The 16,171-nt window shown below is 36.5% G+C and overlaps 1 protein-coding gene across 5 annotated transcripts in view; it reads left to right on the top strand.

Annotated features, from left to right (window-relative positions):
* Window positions 1–15,635, top strand: part of LOC120896895 — a 33,049-nt gene extending 17,414 nt beyond the window's left edge. For 2 of the 5 annotated variants that reach the window (XR_005738473.1, XR_005738471.1), the window contains exon 4: window positions 14,961–15,629. Coding sequence is in view for 2 of the 5 variants with exons in the window: in XM_040301404.1 (XP_040157338.1) it covers window positions 14,961–14,998 (38 nt within the window). In the remaining 3 variants the exon portion in view is untranslated. Of the gene's footprint in view, window positions 1–14,960 lie in introns of all 5 variants that reach the window. The other 3 variants (XR_005738472.1, XM_040301404.1, XM_040301403.1) reach the window with 3 other exon arrangements.
* Window positions 15,636–16,171: the final 536 nt, after the last annotated feature.

Here is a 16,171-nt window from a genome sequence, read left to right as displayed (position 1 = left end):
GGCCGGGATAACGGACTGGCAGACGAAGGCGCGAGACTGTGAGCGGTTTCGGACACTCCTGAGGCAGACCAAGACCGTAAAGCGGTTGTAGCGCCGGATAAGTAAATAAGTAATGTGTTTGTTCAGGGACAATAGAACCATTTGATTTTTAAAATGCCGACGAAAATGACTTCAAGTTGACGAAACCATTCAATTACTTTATATCTTATCAATCACCAAAACTAAGTTTAATACGAAACGATCCCATACAGCCAATTTCTAAACACTATTTCAAATACCCCTCAGCAAAACAAATATTTAACGGTTACCTGAGCCCAAAGTAAATAAGGCTACAAAAGCTCATACCATTTTGCTAGCCGCGGAACACTATGATGATACCTAAAACATCTACACGAACGAATCAAAGTGCTACATTTTAATTAAACATCGCTACAGTTAAACGAGCAGAAATTCAATCGAGCATGTCAGCGGACTGTAATTAAGTTTAATTTACTGCATATATAATTTCTTCTCTATCAAACATTCATAGGAACTTCGTCAGACTTCGTACTTTGGCAATCAGTTTTTTTACTTGCCAGCTAGACAATACAAAGCGACACTCAAATTTGGGTTTCCCTATTTTATTAGCTTATGTAAAACTATTGGGTAAAGTGGTGAGTGAGATATTGGAAGTATTTTAAGTACCGTCCAGCATGCTAGGAACTCCGGTGAAGATAAAATCGAACCATGTTCTGTTCTTTACAGCATGCCAAAAGGTGCTCGTACGACGAATGAGTACACGTATCTGAGTAGGTAAAATTCTGGAGTAAAGTTGAAGCACAGTAAAACTGTTCATGCACCTCTATGTACGACTTACAGGGTTTATCAGTCAGGTTTTTTAGACTGGACGATAGATTGTGCGAGCGAATGCTAGGCGATAAGGAATTTTGCTCTCTCGTATCACAAAATTTGCGACAAGTGTTACGTGTTGTACACTCGATGATGACGATTGTGTTATTAAATTGAACAGTGTATCTAACACCAGTCGTGTGATCAAATAGTAGACAGCGGTGTTTATTCAAAAAGATGACTATTTAAAACATGTGCATACTATTTTACAACTAAAATCAAATTATTTCCTTTTTCATTTCAAAATAACAATATTAATTAGAATATCAGTGTGATGAACTGCCCCAAAACCAGTTCATTATATTGTACTCACTAGCTTGCAAAGACACAATGAGGCCATTTCATTGCTAGAATAACACTACCGTGAACTGTTATTGTCTTCAAATGTCAGATTAATTTTTATACACTGTTGTGACAATGGCGTTTGCTAACATTCGCAAACCCCATACAGTAAACTGTTGTAGAGCTTTGTCATCAGTAGATCAAGGGCTACAGTGACCTCCAATTTCAACGCCGAATGGGCGGTTAGGAATAATGTATAATTAAGACCGAAAGAGACTTCTTCGGACTCATTTGCGCCAAACGGTGGCCGAGTGTTTCATTATTTTAATAGATTTTAAAATAAAAAGCAATCATTCATATAAAATCTAATTGGATTGAAATATGACTGTTTTGACCAACAATCAAAAATGTCTCTGTATCATGCCTTTAGAAGCTTAAATCTGCGTGCATGAGAACAGCCCATTTCCAAAATTTTAGTTAATAAGCTTATTTGAACTTATTTAATTGATTTTCCATGAATCTTTCATAAACAATTGTCTGCTTTATTTAACACCATTTTTCGCACATTAAGCAATTTGGCCATTTTGGACCGCTCGTCCTGATTAAAAAAAAGCACACTCACGCGTTTTGCAATTAGCACTGACACCGAATTTTATAAATAATAAACCATTTCTTATTGAATTCTATTGGGCAAAAAATGAACGAGAGTGCTTCTGTCAACTTTCCATGCACATTTTTTAATTAGCTTCATTTTCGTTGCCCAAAGGCGCATATTAAAAATCAATTAAACACAGTGAGTATTCTCCAACCCATCTCAAACCACATTCCATGATCCCGCTGTAAAAGCAATACAATTGCCATCCCTGGCACCCGGAATGGCATAAAATTGTACACACACATACACAATTTGAACGAACGTTTCACTTCTGGTGTGAATTGGAAGCTCAAGGCGAATAAACCACCGGTTGTTGATGATACATCACCATCTCCTTTTTATTTATCCTACTCATACTGCTGGTATTATCAAAAAAATTATCAGTAGTCACACGTTAATTATGAGATATCGTGTATACCAAAAAGATTTTAGTTTTAATTTACGACAATGTTCAGTGCTCCTCGCGTTAAATTGCATCCATGCAGAAAATATGAAAAAATATAATAAAATAAACAAAAATCCCAATATTAAATAATGATGTAATTAAATTACACTAGAATACAATTAGATTAAACACAAATTATAGTTTTAAATATTTTTTTCGTAAGTGGATTCTTTAGCTGGTCATTTGCACAGACTATCAGATAACATGAACTTAAGGAATTAAAAAGTTTAACACAAGCGTAGCTTACACCAACATATTTAATGGACATGATAAAAAAGGTATAATTTATATTCGTATGCAATGATCAGCAGTGATTTAATACTTCTTAAAATAATGTTGGATGTGTGTTTAAGGTTTTGATTTGCATGATATATTTTATTTTGAAGCTAGTTCAAATCTTTAACACTGCAAAAAACATAAAATAGCTTATTAATTCATGTTGGGCAAGTTTGAGATATTTTTAGAAATTAGGTGATTTTTTAATTCAGAAAGGAAGAATAACCAATTTTCTTACATTATAATACATACATTTAGAGTTATGCAAAATAAAAATGTATGATTAAAATTTTCCGTATATTTTACTTTAAATTATAATTGTGAATAAATTTAATGGAATTTTATTCAAAATGAAATTTATAGTCTTTAATCATTTCAAATATTTACTCTTGAATTGAATAATGATAATGAGGCCCTTCAGATAGTCAAATTTTTCATACGGAGTTTGACAGTTGGAGGCTGAAATCATGTAAACACTCCATACAAATCCACACACAAAACTAACCTGCGATTTTCAGTCTAGATTATTTCAGGCTCAAAGCTAGAATTAGATTCGAGTACCTACTCGAAAAAATGGCAAAACATTAGTGACGTTTTCATTTATACCAAGGTGCATTAGAGAGACCAGGTGGTGGAATCTAGAATCAAAGAGTGTGTGGATCAGGTGGTATCATTGCATGTTTTTCATAACCAGATTTGAACGACACTTTTTGACACGACGGGTGAAAACTATTGCTCAAACAGGCTTTCTGGTAGCTTTACGAATTCACAAAACACTCTTAAAATCTTCAATCAAAAGCAGAAGCGATAAAAGCCTTCTAAATACATACACCTTGGCATAAGCCGTAAAAAGAAAAAATGACTAAGGTGAAAAAGGAAAAATGAATTGAATAAAGGTTTTAAGGAACCTGTATAAAAAATTTAAAAAAAAAAACAAACAACAATTATTTAATCTGCCAATCCCAATAAGTAATTGAAGTTTTGGAAATTTCTAGCACACGGTCTCGTGTCGTATTGCTGTTACCATGATTTTATGAAATTATCAAATTTATAGCTTTAAATCCCTTTTCTTCACTTTCAACGACAAGCTGAAAGCTTTCCACTTTATTTCAGATCTCTTAAAAATGGAAATAAAGAACTTTTATCTTCCACCTGCGAGTAAGGAGATCGTACGCCATGGAACCAGAAAAAGGTGAAATGGAGAACACGGTCCCTCGGATGAAAACTGCCTCATTAAGTGGAATTAAGTAATAAATTGGGAGAAGCAATAAATGGTACAATTTTACCTTTATGTTTCCGTGGGTAGCTGTCGAGGCTTTACTGTGACGCTGTTGTCATTTGTTTGTGCGTTTTTTACCAATTGTGACTTTCACTGGTATTTTGGCAAGATATTTTTATGTTATCTCTCCTATTTACTTATATGTTTTAAAGCTTACATTGTATGTAGTTTTTGAGTGTTCCCTAGATATCCACAGTAAATGTTGCCGTGCACTGCAACCGGAGTGCAGCCATGACAAGGATAAAATGTTGTAGTCTGTGTTTGTTTTTTTCAGTTATTCATGAAAGTATCAAAAAGACCAGTGCGTAATGAGGATAGGAATAACATAAATTTTTATTTTTCTACACTTTTAGGTAACTACAGTGTTCAGCAGTGTATAGCGCTAAGCCGTAATTATGGAAAAAGTCCTTTAGTTCCTTTAGGTCCTTTAGATAATCGTAGTAACACTCCTTTCTCCTTCGATGAATCCACCAGTGCAATATAGAAGCATTATACGGACGTCACACGAAGCGTAAAGTTTGGCGTAAACTGAATTTCAGCCATACAACCCTATAATCTTTTGACAGGAAATTTACGTTCTCCCATACAATTCAAACGTTTTTTTTTGAGTTTACGCTTCGTGTGACGTCCGTATTACAAGTATGAAAAATATTCTTGCAGAGTCACTCTGGAGCATTTTATTTGCGGCACTGGAAGTGAATAAAACGATGTTTTTTGTTTTGTTAAGATAATGCTGATATATTACCGTAATCTGGTAATTTTTACCCTTTGCCAGGTATGTGGTTAATTTCTTCAAATACTTGAAATGAAAAGTTTAAATAATGTTGTTCTACTTTTTTACTTTTACTTTTACCGTTAACTTTTACATACATTACAAACATTTACATTTACACTATTAAATCCATTTACCTGAAGAGTAAACTGACGTTTTTTATATTTTAATCTGTTTTGATATTATATCCAGTCCATATTACATACTGTTCTGTGCAATAAACAAAGTAACATTCGTTCTCAAACGGCACGCGTCAAATAAATTGACGGTTTGTTATTTTTTGCTGCCAATAGTAGTGTTATGAATTACCTGCCAAGTTAAACATTTTGAATGTTTTAATACAGTGAAAAAAGTTGGCATCCCATAAACAATGGCTTTAAAATTTATAATTTTTTTTTTCAAAAAACGCTATACAATGTTTGAAGAATTATTATAAAATTATGAAATTACAATTGTAGCAAAATCTGCTCAAATACCTTGTAAAATTACCATAATTGCTACAAAAGGGAATGATGACTTATAAGCACAACTAGGTGCCTAAGAGGCAAAAATTGATGCGCACTGTCAAAAACAGATGCCTTGGAGCCAAAATTGAATGGCAACGACTGTAAATTAAGTTCGTTTCAACCATACCGCAAATGAGCACTGCCCACTTGAAAACATATACACTCATGCTACACAATAATAATGAGTATAAGGCTCCGGCTGCCGGTTAAACAATTATAACCAACGTGCCTTAATAGACTATAGGTGGGCGTTCCCATGGTACAGTTGTCTACTCTCACGACTTTACAACACGCCCGTCGTGGTTCCAAGTCTAAAATGGGCCGTCTCTCAAAACACGGGCTGACTATCCGGCTGCGTGGTGCCAATAAGTCTTGAAAGCTTGTTGTTGACACGTCTACACGTCACGTCACGATAAACCTACCTATCCATGTGGAACGTTAACGCCATGTAGTAGAAGAAAAAGAAAATGTTTACAAGGTATATTGCTTTACGAGGTTGTCACTGTTTTGAGCAAATTGATTCTACAGAATTGAACAGATTATTACAGTGTTTTGGTAAAACGATGAGATGAGAAACGTAACGAATCCTTCCATCGTCAATAATGTTTTATGAACAATCAAAGCACAGGTGTTCGTCAAATCAATTTGTAACATTGTCACACTAAAATTGCATTGTGCGCTAGATATTGGAGATTGGAACTTTTTAATATGAGATTGTGATTAACATAGTTGGAACATTTCAGCATGCTTTAAATTGTCTAAGCTATATGCATTACGCACGCTTTGCGGAAAATTTATTCAATGTCTGTAAGCCATGGCGCGAAGACACGTATATAACCAGAACGTGTTGTTTGCTGTCATTTCATTCAGGTCAAGTGTTACTATACGGATACGCGGGTTGTTGTTGTTTCCAATATTCAACCAGCGGAACCGGAAGCTAGTGAAAACTGCACCGGAAAATAATGAGGTTTGAAAACCTTTACTGGATACGCTCGACCATTTTGGCCTATCTTTTGAATCTGAGCAGACGATAAACCGAACCGGCTTCTAACACACTTAAAAGCGTAGCGTTGTGGAGAGTGTTGTGAAAAGTGGATAGAAGTAAATTGCTAGTTTGAAATACAAATCACGAATTCGAATGTGGTTCCATCTCATCGTCTGTTCTCCACGACCCACCAAACCCCAGGTTTGATGTCATGTACATAACGAACGTAAAATCGGTACCCGATTGTATTTAGGCAGCAGGGCCTTAAGATCTTAACAAGCACTCTTCCGGCATTTGGTTGTTGGGAAGTGGAAAACAATCTAGCCTGTGTCCGGTTAAGTGTTATTTGCTGCACTCGGTAACTATATCTATGGTTCAGCTTGCTTGGCAAACCTCAAGTAATGGAAGGAAGTGCCGGAAGTAGGAAAAACAATATCAACAGCCCAGGATAGAACTATGTTAGCCTCATTTTCGGGAACAACATAGTAGCTATTAGAATTACGTTCTTTTTTCAGTAAACTTTACATTGTCTCGCTTGGTAGGTCATTAAACTTAGAAAAAGGAAAATCAATGTCTATATTAGACAGCTCATGCATCGATTTTCAATTGGCAACACTTGTGTCGACTTTAAGACCCGAGAGAAATAAATCGATAGTAAGACAGAAATGCACAGGAAGTGCATATGTATGTTATACATTCTACAATCACTAAAAAACTACAGTTATAGTTTTTTTTTGTTTATTGTAAGTACTTACATATATAACCGTATTGACCAAATAAGCGGCCATATCGCTGTGCTAAAAGCAAAACTTAAATAAATCGATTCTAGTAAAACTTTAATAACTAAGCAAAACTTAAATAACTGTAATCAATACTAAGACAACAAAAAGCAAAACAAACAATGTGTACAAGATTCAAGACGATTCAACGAAAACTTATAAAGTGGTGCCAGTCAAATACTATGTAACGCTGTTACTATTTAATTATAGAACAGTCAGTAGTTGAATTACTAACCAGACACCCTGATTCTTTCAGAATATTAGGAAGTGATGTTCGTTTTTGTTCCTCTTTCCCGCAAACAATTGGCTAATTAAGCCTTCAATTTCGTATTACAACTTGTTGTTGATAAAACTGAAAATAGAAGTGCAACATTGATCTAGAACATTCGATATAGTCACTCATGTTACACTAACTCTATGAAATGGAAATGCCCTTCGACTGTATTTAATCGCTGTTTAGAGCATCTTGGGATCATTCCAGGAAGATAATTGGATTGGGGACCAATTCTTATCCTAAGTATACATGCATTCCCAAGAACTGTCCCTTCCCTTAATCAACACATGGACTGTAATTCCAATCCACTCTAATTGGAGTTACCTGGTCTTTTTCGGATGCCTTCCCGTCTCAGTAAGTAGTTCAATTATCAAATCTCAAATCACAACTAGAACAGAAAAAATCAGACTCTTTTCTGATTTCATCTACAACTGTATCGGTGGGTAGGCACGGTGAAAGAATAGTCACTTTCACCGTAGCACATTATCCTGCCGTGTCATTGCGTGAAACGGGGAGGTTCCCTCTGCTTACATTACTGCTTTAACCAGTCAATCCCAACAGATGCGTGCCTGTCAGTTTCTGTCGCTTACAGCAAAGCTGCAATATAGATCTGGTTTACAGAAAAAAAATATATATAGGAGGCTTTCCTCTCGAATAAAAGAAAAGAAACTGGATAACCGATCTTATTACGCCGTTAGACGTTGGTCTCGTACTTACGTACGTACGTACCCTAATTTGCAGTCTGTCGGTGTCTTGTATCCGTACGGCCAAATTTGTTCTTCTAATTATCACATCATTTTCCCATTATCTACTCCGCTCATTTTCCTTAGTCGCAACGATTTTCACACGTTTTCTCAGTGGATGAAGAACATTGCCACCTCTTTCGGGAGTATTGGCAGGTCCCTTCTGGGGACTGAAACTGATGATGATATAAAACATGAGCAAATTTTTTGTAAAAAAAATCTGCCTACATTGTGAGCGCTTTCTTAATACCCCTAAATTGGTTACATCATTGAATACGTTAGTTTACTGTGTACCGGCTGGAATGACTAAATTGACTTGCAGACAAAAAGAACAAATTCTGAGCAAAATGTGCTCATAATTAGTGCACTCTCTTGGTTCAACACTTCAATCAATTCACGTGAAAACATGAATGAACCAGTTCACATGACTAGAACGCTTGGTCCTAATGATAAATTGAAATAAAATAAAAAAGTTGCATGCATTCAATCATGATCATTAAAAAAACATTAAACATTGGCACATTTACATGCAAATCAAGAAACGGATGATTTTGAAAAGCGCAATGCGTTCTGACGTCATATGACATATTGCCAATATTGACTTGCTGTTGTGGTGACCAAAGCTACCGTATCATCTGTAGTTCTACTGAATTATTGAAAAGTGTACCGAATCACAGGTATTACTATTAGTAAGTAAATGGATGAACCGAGATCATTGCGATGAACGACTCGGTTCATTCACGTTAACTCAAAAGAGCCGAATTGCCCACCTCTAGTATTAATATGACATTATTTGATTTGAAAGTATTAATTGCAGGCATGAAAAAGTAGACGGGGTCGGTCTCGTGGTACAATCGTCAACTCGTACGACTTAACAACACATGACGGGTATGTACATATGGGTTTAAACCCCGAATGGACCGTGCTCCCATAAATAGGACTGACTATCCTGTTATGCGTAATCAGTAAGTGACTGAAAGCCAAACCAACTAGTACAGGCAGGGCTTGCCCGACAACGGTTGTTGTGCCAAAAAAGAAGAAGAAAGCCTATAGTTCACACCATCGCCCCATTCATTGACCGTTATAACCATTGTTTAATTACTATTATTTATCTTCTCAAAATAGTAATAATATACCTGCTCGGTTTTATATGAAAGGCTATGTGAAGGGTTGGTTCCTGCACACTTCCTTCACTAGGTAGGGCTTTTGATATTTTCCGCAACATCCTCATTCCTCATTCTCGCAAAATCCTATACTCGAAATAGAGCCAGAGGCTAACATGGAGCTACTTTACCTAGCACACTAAAACCTATTTCGCGTGCGCCTTTCATGCCTTCTAGCAAGTTGGTAGTCACTTTGGGATTTCAAACGCAACATCACAAGATTTTGTTGTCGTTAATCTTGTAACGCTTGTTTCCTGCTGTTTTCCCGAAAGGTGCCTCCTACTTCCGAAATCATTCTGGTGGAAATACCAAATGAAAGTTAAATGGGGAAGGTATGTTGCGAATGACAGTGGCGCACCACATCGTGGCCAAACTTATTATGACTAACGTGATAATTACCTGAACTGATATTATTTAACATTATTTATTTTACTATGTAGTAAGCTGAGCTAGATGCAATCTCGTAGGTTATGAGCAAAATGAAGTGATTATATTACAATTTTAACGTAAATATAGGAACAAAGGTTATGTACTGATACAATAGCTACACTCATAGCGTCAATCGACATTTTTGCACTAATGTTGGTGTGCGTTTAAACAAATTGGTAGGAGACTGAACGAAAGAAAAGTGTATGCCTTTTTTGGAGGATTAAAATGCCACAAGCTTTTTTCTGTTGGTATATTTAAAGATTTACACGAAATACTCAGTAAGAGAAAGTTCAAACATAGATATTTTAAAAGTACTAAAGATGTCATATTTTACATTTAAACCTCAGCACGCAAAAACTGAATTTTAATTTTGGATAAAGAAAAAAACCGACAGTGAAAAAAGTTATTTTCTTTTCTTAACATTTTGACATATCTACACTGTACAATATACATCAAAAATCAATCTTATTCGCAATGCATCTTATTCTAATAATTTGCCAATAAGTAAACTGCGACCAGCGCTTTTGTATTTATTAAAGTGTTTTCATTATCAAAAAACTTGAATAATTAAATTACCAAACAACTGAATTACATGGAAAACTGAAAAAATTTGTGTGAATATATTAAAATATACATTTCAATTTCGTATCGAATCAATGTACCTAATCTATTTTCTTGTGACATACAAGTATCGTATTGCAATGTAATGTAATGTCCATAAATATGTATGGTATGGCACATTTTCTTAATAATTGAAATTTAATTGGCCATAAATCTGTTGCTGAAACAATCCTTCTAAAATTGAGAAAAATTCAAGGTTTCCAATAACTCCGAAGAATTAAAAGATTTCCAGGCTACACTTTTTTGTGTAAACTTAATCTAAGGTCAACCCAATTTTGAGGGTCAGTGTCGTCGTGGACCCACAGGACGACGGTCTTATTGACAACGGATTTTGGATGCTGTTTTTCTCTTGTTCTCGTAGATGCATTGAACTGAAGTACTGCTCAGCGATTAGACGATTTTCCCCTTTCCCCTAATTGCCATCAAGGCATTTGTGACATATCTATCTTCAAATACTGTTGTTTTTGTATTAAAACTTTATTTTTGTTCGTGATTATACGTAATTAATACTGCTTAAAAAATCTTTTTAAGCTTTTAATCACCGGACTTCGGTTGTTCGGAATTAAAAACATGTTGAAAAATGTGCATCCAGATGAAATGAACCAGATTTATATGAATTATCGTGGAAATTACACTGGCGTCGGTTTTTAGTAAAACTGCTTAGAATATCTGCATTGGCGAACTAACCGACAGAACATATTTATTTACCATGTCATCAAGGCCTACTAGAGGTCAGACATATATTAAATTGAATCTAATAAGGCCGGGCTACATTGATCGTACTTGCAAGCGTAATTTTGATTTTCACTAGCGCATCTGGCGGCGGCTGGTGGAAGCTTTTTTTGGTCATCGAGGGAATGGACCTGCCGGATCTCAAAATTAAGTAGTTTTTCCATCGTTTTCCATTGCAAAAATGGATGCAATGCGTGCAAGACATGTGTATCTACGTTTTACAACACTTTTCTCCTCCGATTTAAGTAAAAAACATGGAAAATTAACCTATTTTCTGGAGCGGCTCCAAATTGTTCGGCAAAATGCTTCGGTCAGCCGCCGCCAGATGCGCTAGTTAAAATCAAAATTACGCTTGCAAGTACGATCAATGTAGCCCGGCCTATACATCATGGCAATTGTCTAAAGGCCGGGCTACATTGATCGTACTCGCAAGTGTAATTTTTAAATTCACTAGCGCATCTGGCGGCGGCTGGTGGAAGCTTTTTTTGGTCGTTGGGGGAATGATCGTGATGGATCTCAAAATTAATTAGTATTTTCATCGTTTTTTTGATGGATAAACTGCTGAAATACTCGTACAACATATTTATCTATCAATTACAAAGCTTTTCCAGTCCAGTTTAAGTAAAAAACATGGAAAAATAACATATTTTCTGAAGCGGCTCCAAATTGTTTGGCAAAATGCTTCGGTCAGCCGCCGCCAGATGCGCTAGTGAAAATTGAAATTACACTTGCGAGTACGATCAATGTAGCCCGGCCTTAAAGTTTTAAGGCCGGGCTACATTGATCGTACTCGCAAGTGTAATTTTTATTTTCACTAGCGCATCTGGCGACGACCAGCGCAAGCTAGATGTCGGTATAATTTATGTGTCAAAATTATTCATACTTGGTGTCTCATCAAGTTTCGAGCAGGCTACTTGTATGCCGTATGAAATGTTTATAAACGTCCATAAATTGCAACAAAATAGGCCGTTAATTGTTGTTGGTGGATAAATCGTCATTCATACAAAGCGCTAGGCAACATTTTTCCCCATCTTCCAACATCTTTCCATCAATGGGTAAAATTATAGCCTCCTGGACCCAAAACACTTTTTGACAGATAAATTATACCAGCCTCTAGCTTCGACCCACCGCCGCTAGATGGCGTACGCGTTCACAAAAATTACACTCAGGAGTACGATCAATGTAGCCCGGCCTTTAAATGTGGGCTGGTCCCCCACTGGATATGAAGAAGTTATTTAAATAATTTAAAATAAAAAATAAAACACGCTTAAAGGTAATTTTATTTTCATTTTAGTGCATATTTTTCTATTAGATAGTATATTATACAATACTATTTTTGCAATTAATATAGTAAAGATGGATTATTTTAGTTATTTGGGAATAACTCAGTTTTCCGAGCCAGCTAGTAGGTGTTTAAAAGCTTGTTAAATGTTAAATTTTGATTCACTTACTATACTACTGTTAACAAAATTTCACATTCATACGGGAGCCACAACTATACGTTTTTGATTATCTTGTATTCATATATGTACATTGTAAGTTGCCTACAACGAATAAAGCACTAGCAAACGTAAAACAATAAAAAGAATTGGACTGAAAGTTCAGTAAACTGAGATAAAACCTATTCTTAGAGCAATGCAATCAAGCTCATTCCAAGGCACAGCACATAAAATGGTAAATGTAATCTGTTTATGCTCTCGGAGAATGTCTCTTTGCTCCTGAATGTTTGCAACCGACACTCAAACTGTATAGAGTCAGTGTTGCTGCAACTCTCCATACACTGGTCCACTGATGTGTAAAAAGGTATGGCGTGACAGAATACGAGCACACACCCTACGGCAGTACCTAAAACTGGCCGCTTAGATGACATCGGTTGCAGACTGGATGAACTTCTTTCTCATCGTTGCACAGGTGAATGTACGAACCAGCCAGCTACAGACTAATGTCAGAGTGAACCCGCACTGAAAACTTTGCAAGCAGAAAAACCATACCAGCAGAACCGTCGTTGCAGAGTAAAACTTTTCCCACTTGTTTCTTTATGGTCGGTTTTTGCATCGTTTAGTTGTCTCTGGGCAACAGATGCCCATCCTGCGTTGGTCGACTTTCTACGCATGTAAACCATTTTTTGCCTTCAGGCCTTTATTGTGTGTTTTTACTCGCTGTTACACAATAACCGCAAATAACTCACCTATTCTGCAGCCACTTTCCAGGCAACTGTTTATTGCAGATGTTGTAGCAAGAAACAACTTTCGTGGAACGAAATCCTCGACCGTGAAAAGGGTTAGCTTCGAGCTAGATGCAGCAAAAGACGAAAACTTGCGGTGTGGTTGGCTCATTGTCCGAAGCTGCGTTAAAATGCATTGAAGTAAACTAGTGAAAAGGATAAATTTCTCGCAGTATTCGTACTGTACCTTCCCTTACATGACTATTGCAATGATTATCATGATGCAGCTGATGATCATGTCGCTCACCGAAGAATGTCGGTAAACAGTGGCGGACCTGCCGTTGCCATGAGGTACATTACTTTTTCCCCACCCCATTTTTCTTCAAGACACTACTGGAACATGTTGCTTTATCTGTACATGCTTCGAGAACAATGTACTCTAGTATCCCGCACCATTTGAGTTCCCATCTGATAGATGTTACGTTTAATCCCTCCAGTGTAGCTGCCAGTGAGCATTGCACAGTTTGGCGTTTTTTGCGTGGCCCACCACCTCTGTGGCTTGTTTTGTTTAGTTACTATTGGACTGGTAAGCTAAAGAAGGATAATGGTTTTGCAACCAGAACATTCTGGTTTTACATTGTATGCAATTTGTATCCGTAAATTTACAATAAGGGTTGCAAAATGCACTATTATGATGTGATACATCACTTTCCCTTTCACTTCATCCAATTTGATTGAGCTTTTGTAGATTGTAAATGACGCTACATGAAAATTACCAGCTTCAAATAATGCAGCAGTACTCTCAGGTGGTTTCGTTCTTGTACAGTATCATGAAAAACTTTACGATCAATAAATAGTACGAGGTTTGCCGGTTATTTCCTTTGGGTTGGAGTTGATTTATACTAATTACCGTTTGGCTACAAACAAAAACAAGACGAAAATAGTACTTTAGCATTAACTGGTAATCGTTTAAATTAAGTTGAGTTGTTGTAAATGATAGAAGTTGTAAAGGGTAAATAAATTACCACTAAAATGAGTTGCGTGATAAATAACTAGCCTGCAATTGAAGAAATCTACTAAAAGCTTTTCACTGCTTAAAAGATCTTAATACAACCTTTTCGTTCTTTGGGCACAACAACCGTGATCGGTCACAGCCTGGTTGTACCACTAGTGGGCTTGGCTTTCAGTGACTTATTGATTTCCACATTGAGGAATAGTCAGTCTTACATTTAGGGGCACGGTTCATTCGGGTTTTGATTCCATGACGAGCATGTTGTTGAGTCGTGCGAGTTGACGACTGTACCACGAGACCAGATATACAAACTTCTCGACAATATTTCTCTGATAATTATGGCCGGTAAATTACAAACACGTATGTGAAGTAATGTGATTTGTAATAATTTATGCATTACGCACTTTAAATTTACAAACAAACTTTATTGCTTTGCACTCTTTATTATTTTGTCTGTTATCTCCAATGAAATTTTCGGGACAATCCTGTGGTGTTATCTATTTTATCTGTGGATGATCCGAATTGGCGGCTTACGTTAACAAGTGTGCGGTTGCTTCGAGCGACAACCTTACGAGGTTGCGTTACATAAATCACTAGAATGTGCTTTTGTTATTCAATTATGTACGATAAGAGCCTCTCCAAAATAACCACACCGCGGTAAGACCGTCGATGAAACAGGTCGTACGGGCAAGTGAAGCTCGAACGGCGCGGGTTTACCATTCATTGAAATTTAACGATAGTCACATGAATTGATTACATTTTTATTCCATAACATAGCTCAAACACAATTTTTATAGCTTCACTTAACATGCCAACAGAACAATTATAGATGCATGCCAAATAATCACGCGCAATAATTTATTTTGTTTAACCCAAAGAAACTACCAGGCGTCTTGGTTAATGTTGTTGTGATTTCATATGTTTTGTCTTGTTTTTCATTACTTTTTATTTTCAGATACCATTGAATATATGGAAAAGATACATCTCCATTAGCCAATGACACTGCTGATGCGATAGTGTTTAATGCGTGAGCGTTCATCGGTTGATGTGTGCGTGCAATCCATCCGGGGTCATCGATCGTAACGTCAACGGGGTTGACCGGCGAGCACACCTCACTCGAGAACTGGCAATATTAGCGAGCGCACGTGATAGAGCAAGCCGGGAAGCAAATTGTATGTTTATATTTAAATTGTAATTTACGTGAATACAAGATGGATTGTGTGTCATTTATTCAAAAAGTAAAACGCGTGTATTTCTCAATGTCTATCCAAGAAAGAAAAGGAACATAGCATGCACAATATCTATTTATATGCAACGAGTCTATCGATTTATTTTCTTTATATTGAATAAGATAAACCTAAATAAGGATGAGTTGACCCATGTCTTTGTCTTATGGCATTTCATACCCTCCCTAATGTTATAATTAATAGATAGATTCGCTCACCTAATCATAGCAGTAAGGGCTCGGACGGCCCATATGGACAATAGCAGTTTGAGTCAATGGGATTTTTGCCACATGTTCGAGATTATGTCTTTGGGTGAGTGTCTAGAAAGTTGCATGTTGCTACTTCATCATATGTTGGACTAGCAGATTCCCACACCGGCTATCTCCTCACTATGTCAAACGCTAGCCGACCAACTGTAGAGTGGTATAATAGAAACGAAAACGAATGATGATGATGATTAGAATGATGCATACAAAAAGGCGGACACTGTTCAAAAACCAAAATTTGCCCAGGATTGAATCTTGTTCATGGTGTTTGAAACGTATTCCTTCGTTCGCCAGAGTCCCGATATTTGCCCGATCCCCGATCCCGATCCACAGTTTAGAGATTCCTGTAGAACAGCAAATAGACAACATCAGATACGCCGATTGACGAGTGCGAGAGAATCTTTATATAATTATTAGTGGAAAATAGTTCGAAGTGACGAGAAAAATATGTTAAGTTAACTGAGTGAAAGAAGAATACCAGTTAATATTTGTAATAAAGTTTAAGAATCGTTTTCAAAGACAATAACCAGAAATCTATCCGTACAATTAGTTAGAACTCAACGCACAATCCGAACTTTTTTTTTCATCGGTTAACTTCAAATTGTATCTTTTTTCAGCAGTTGATTATTAGCCCTTCCTCATCACTTTAATCTGTGAACCTTTTTTCACCCCCC

The sequence above is a fragment of the Anopheles arabiensis genome, chromosome 2 (genome assembly GCF_016920715.1).
Source record: "Anopheles arabiensis isolate DONGOLA chromosome 2, AaraD3, whole genome shotgun sequence".
In the NCBI taxonomy this organism is placed as follows: domain Eukaryota; kingdom Metazoa; phylum Arthropoda; class Insecta; order Diptera; family Culicidae; genus Anopheles; species Anopheles arabiensis.
The sequence above is the reverse complement of the archived record's forward strand: the minus strand, read 5'-3'. Positions and strand labels throughout refer to the sequence as shown.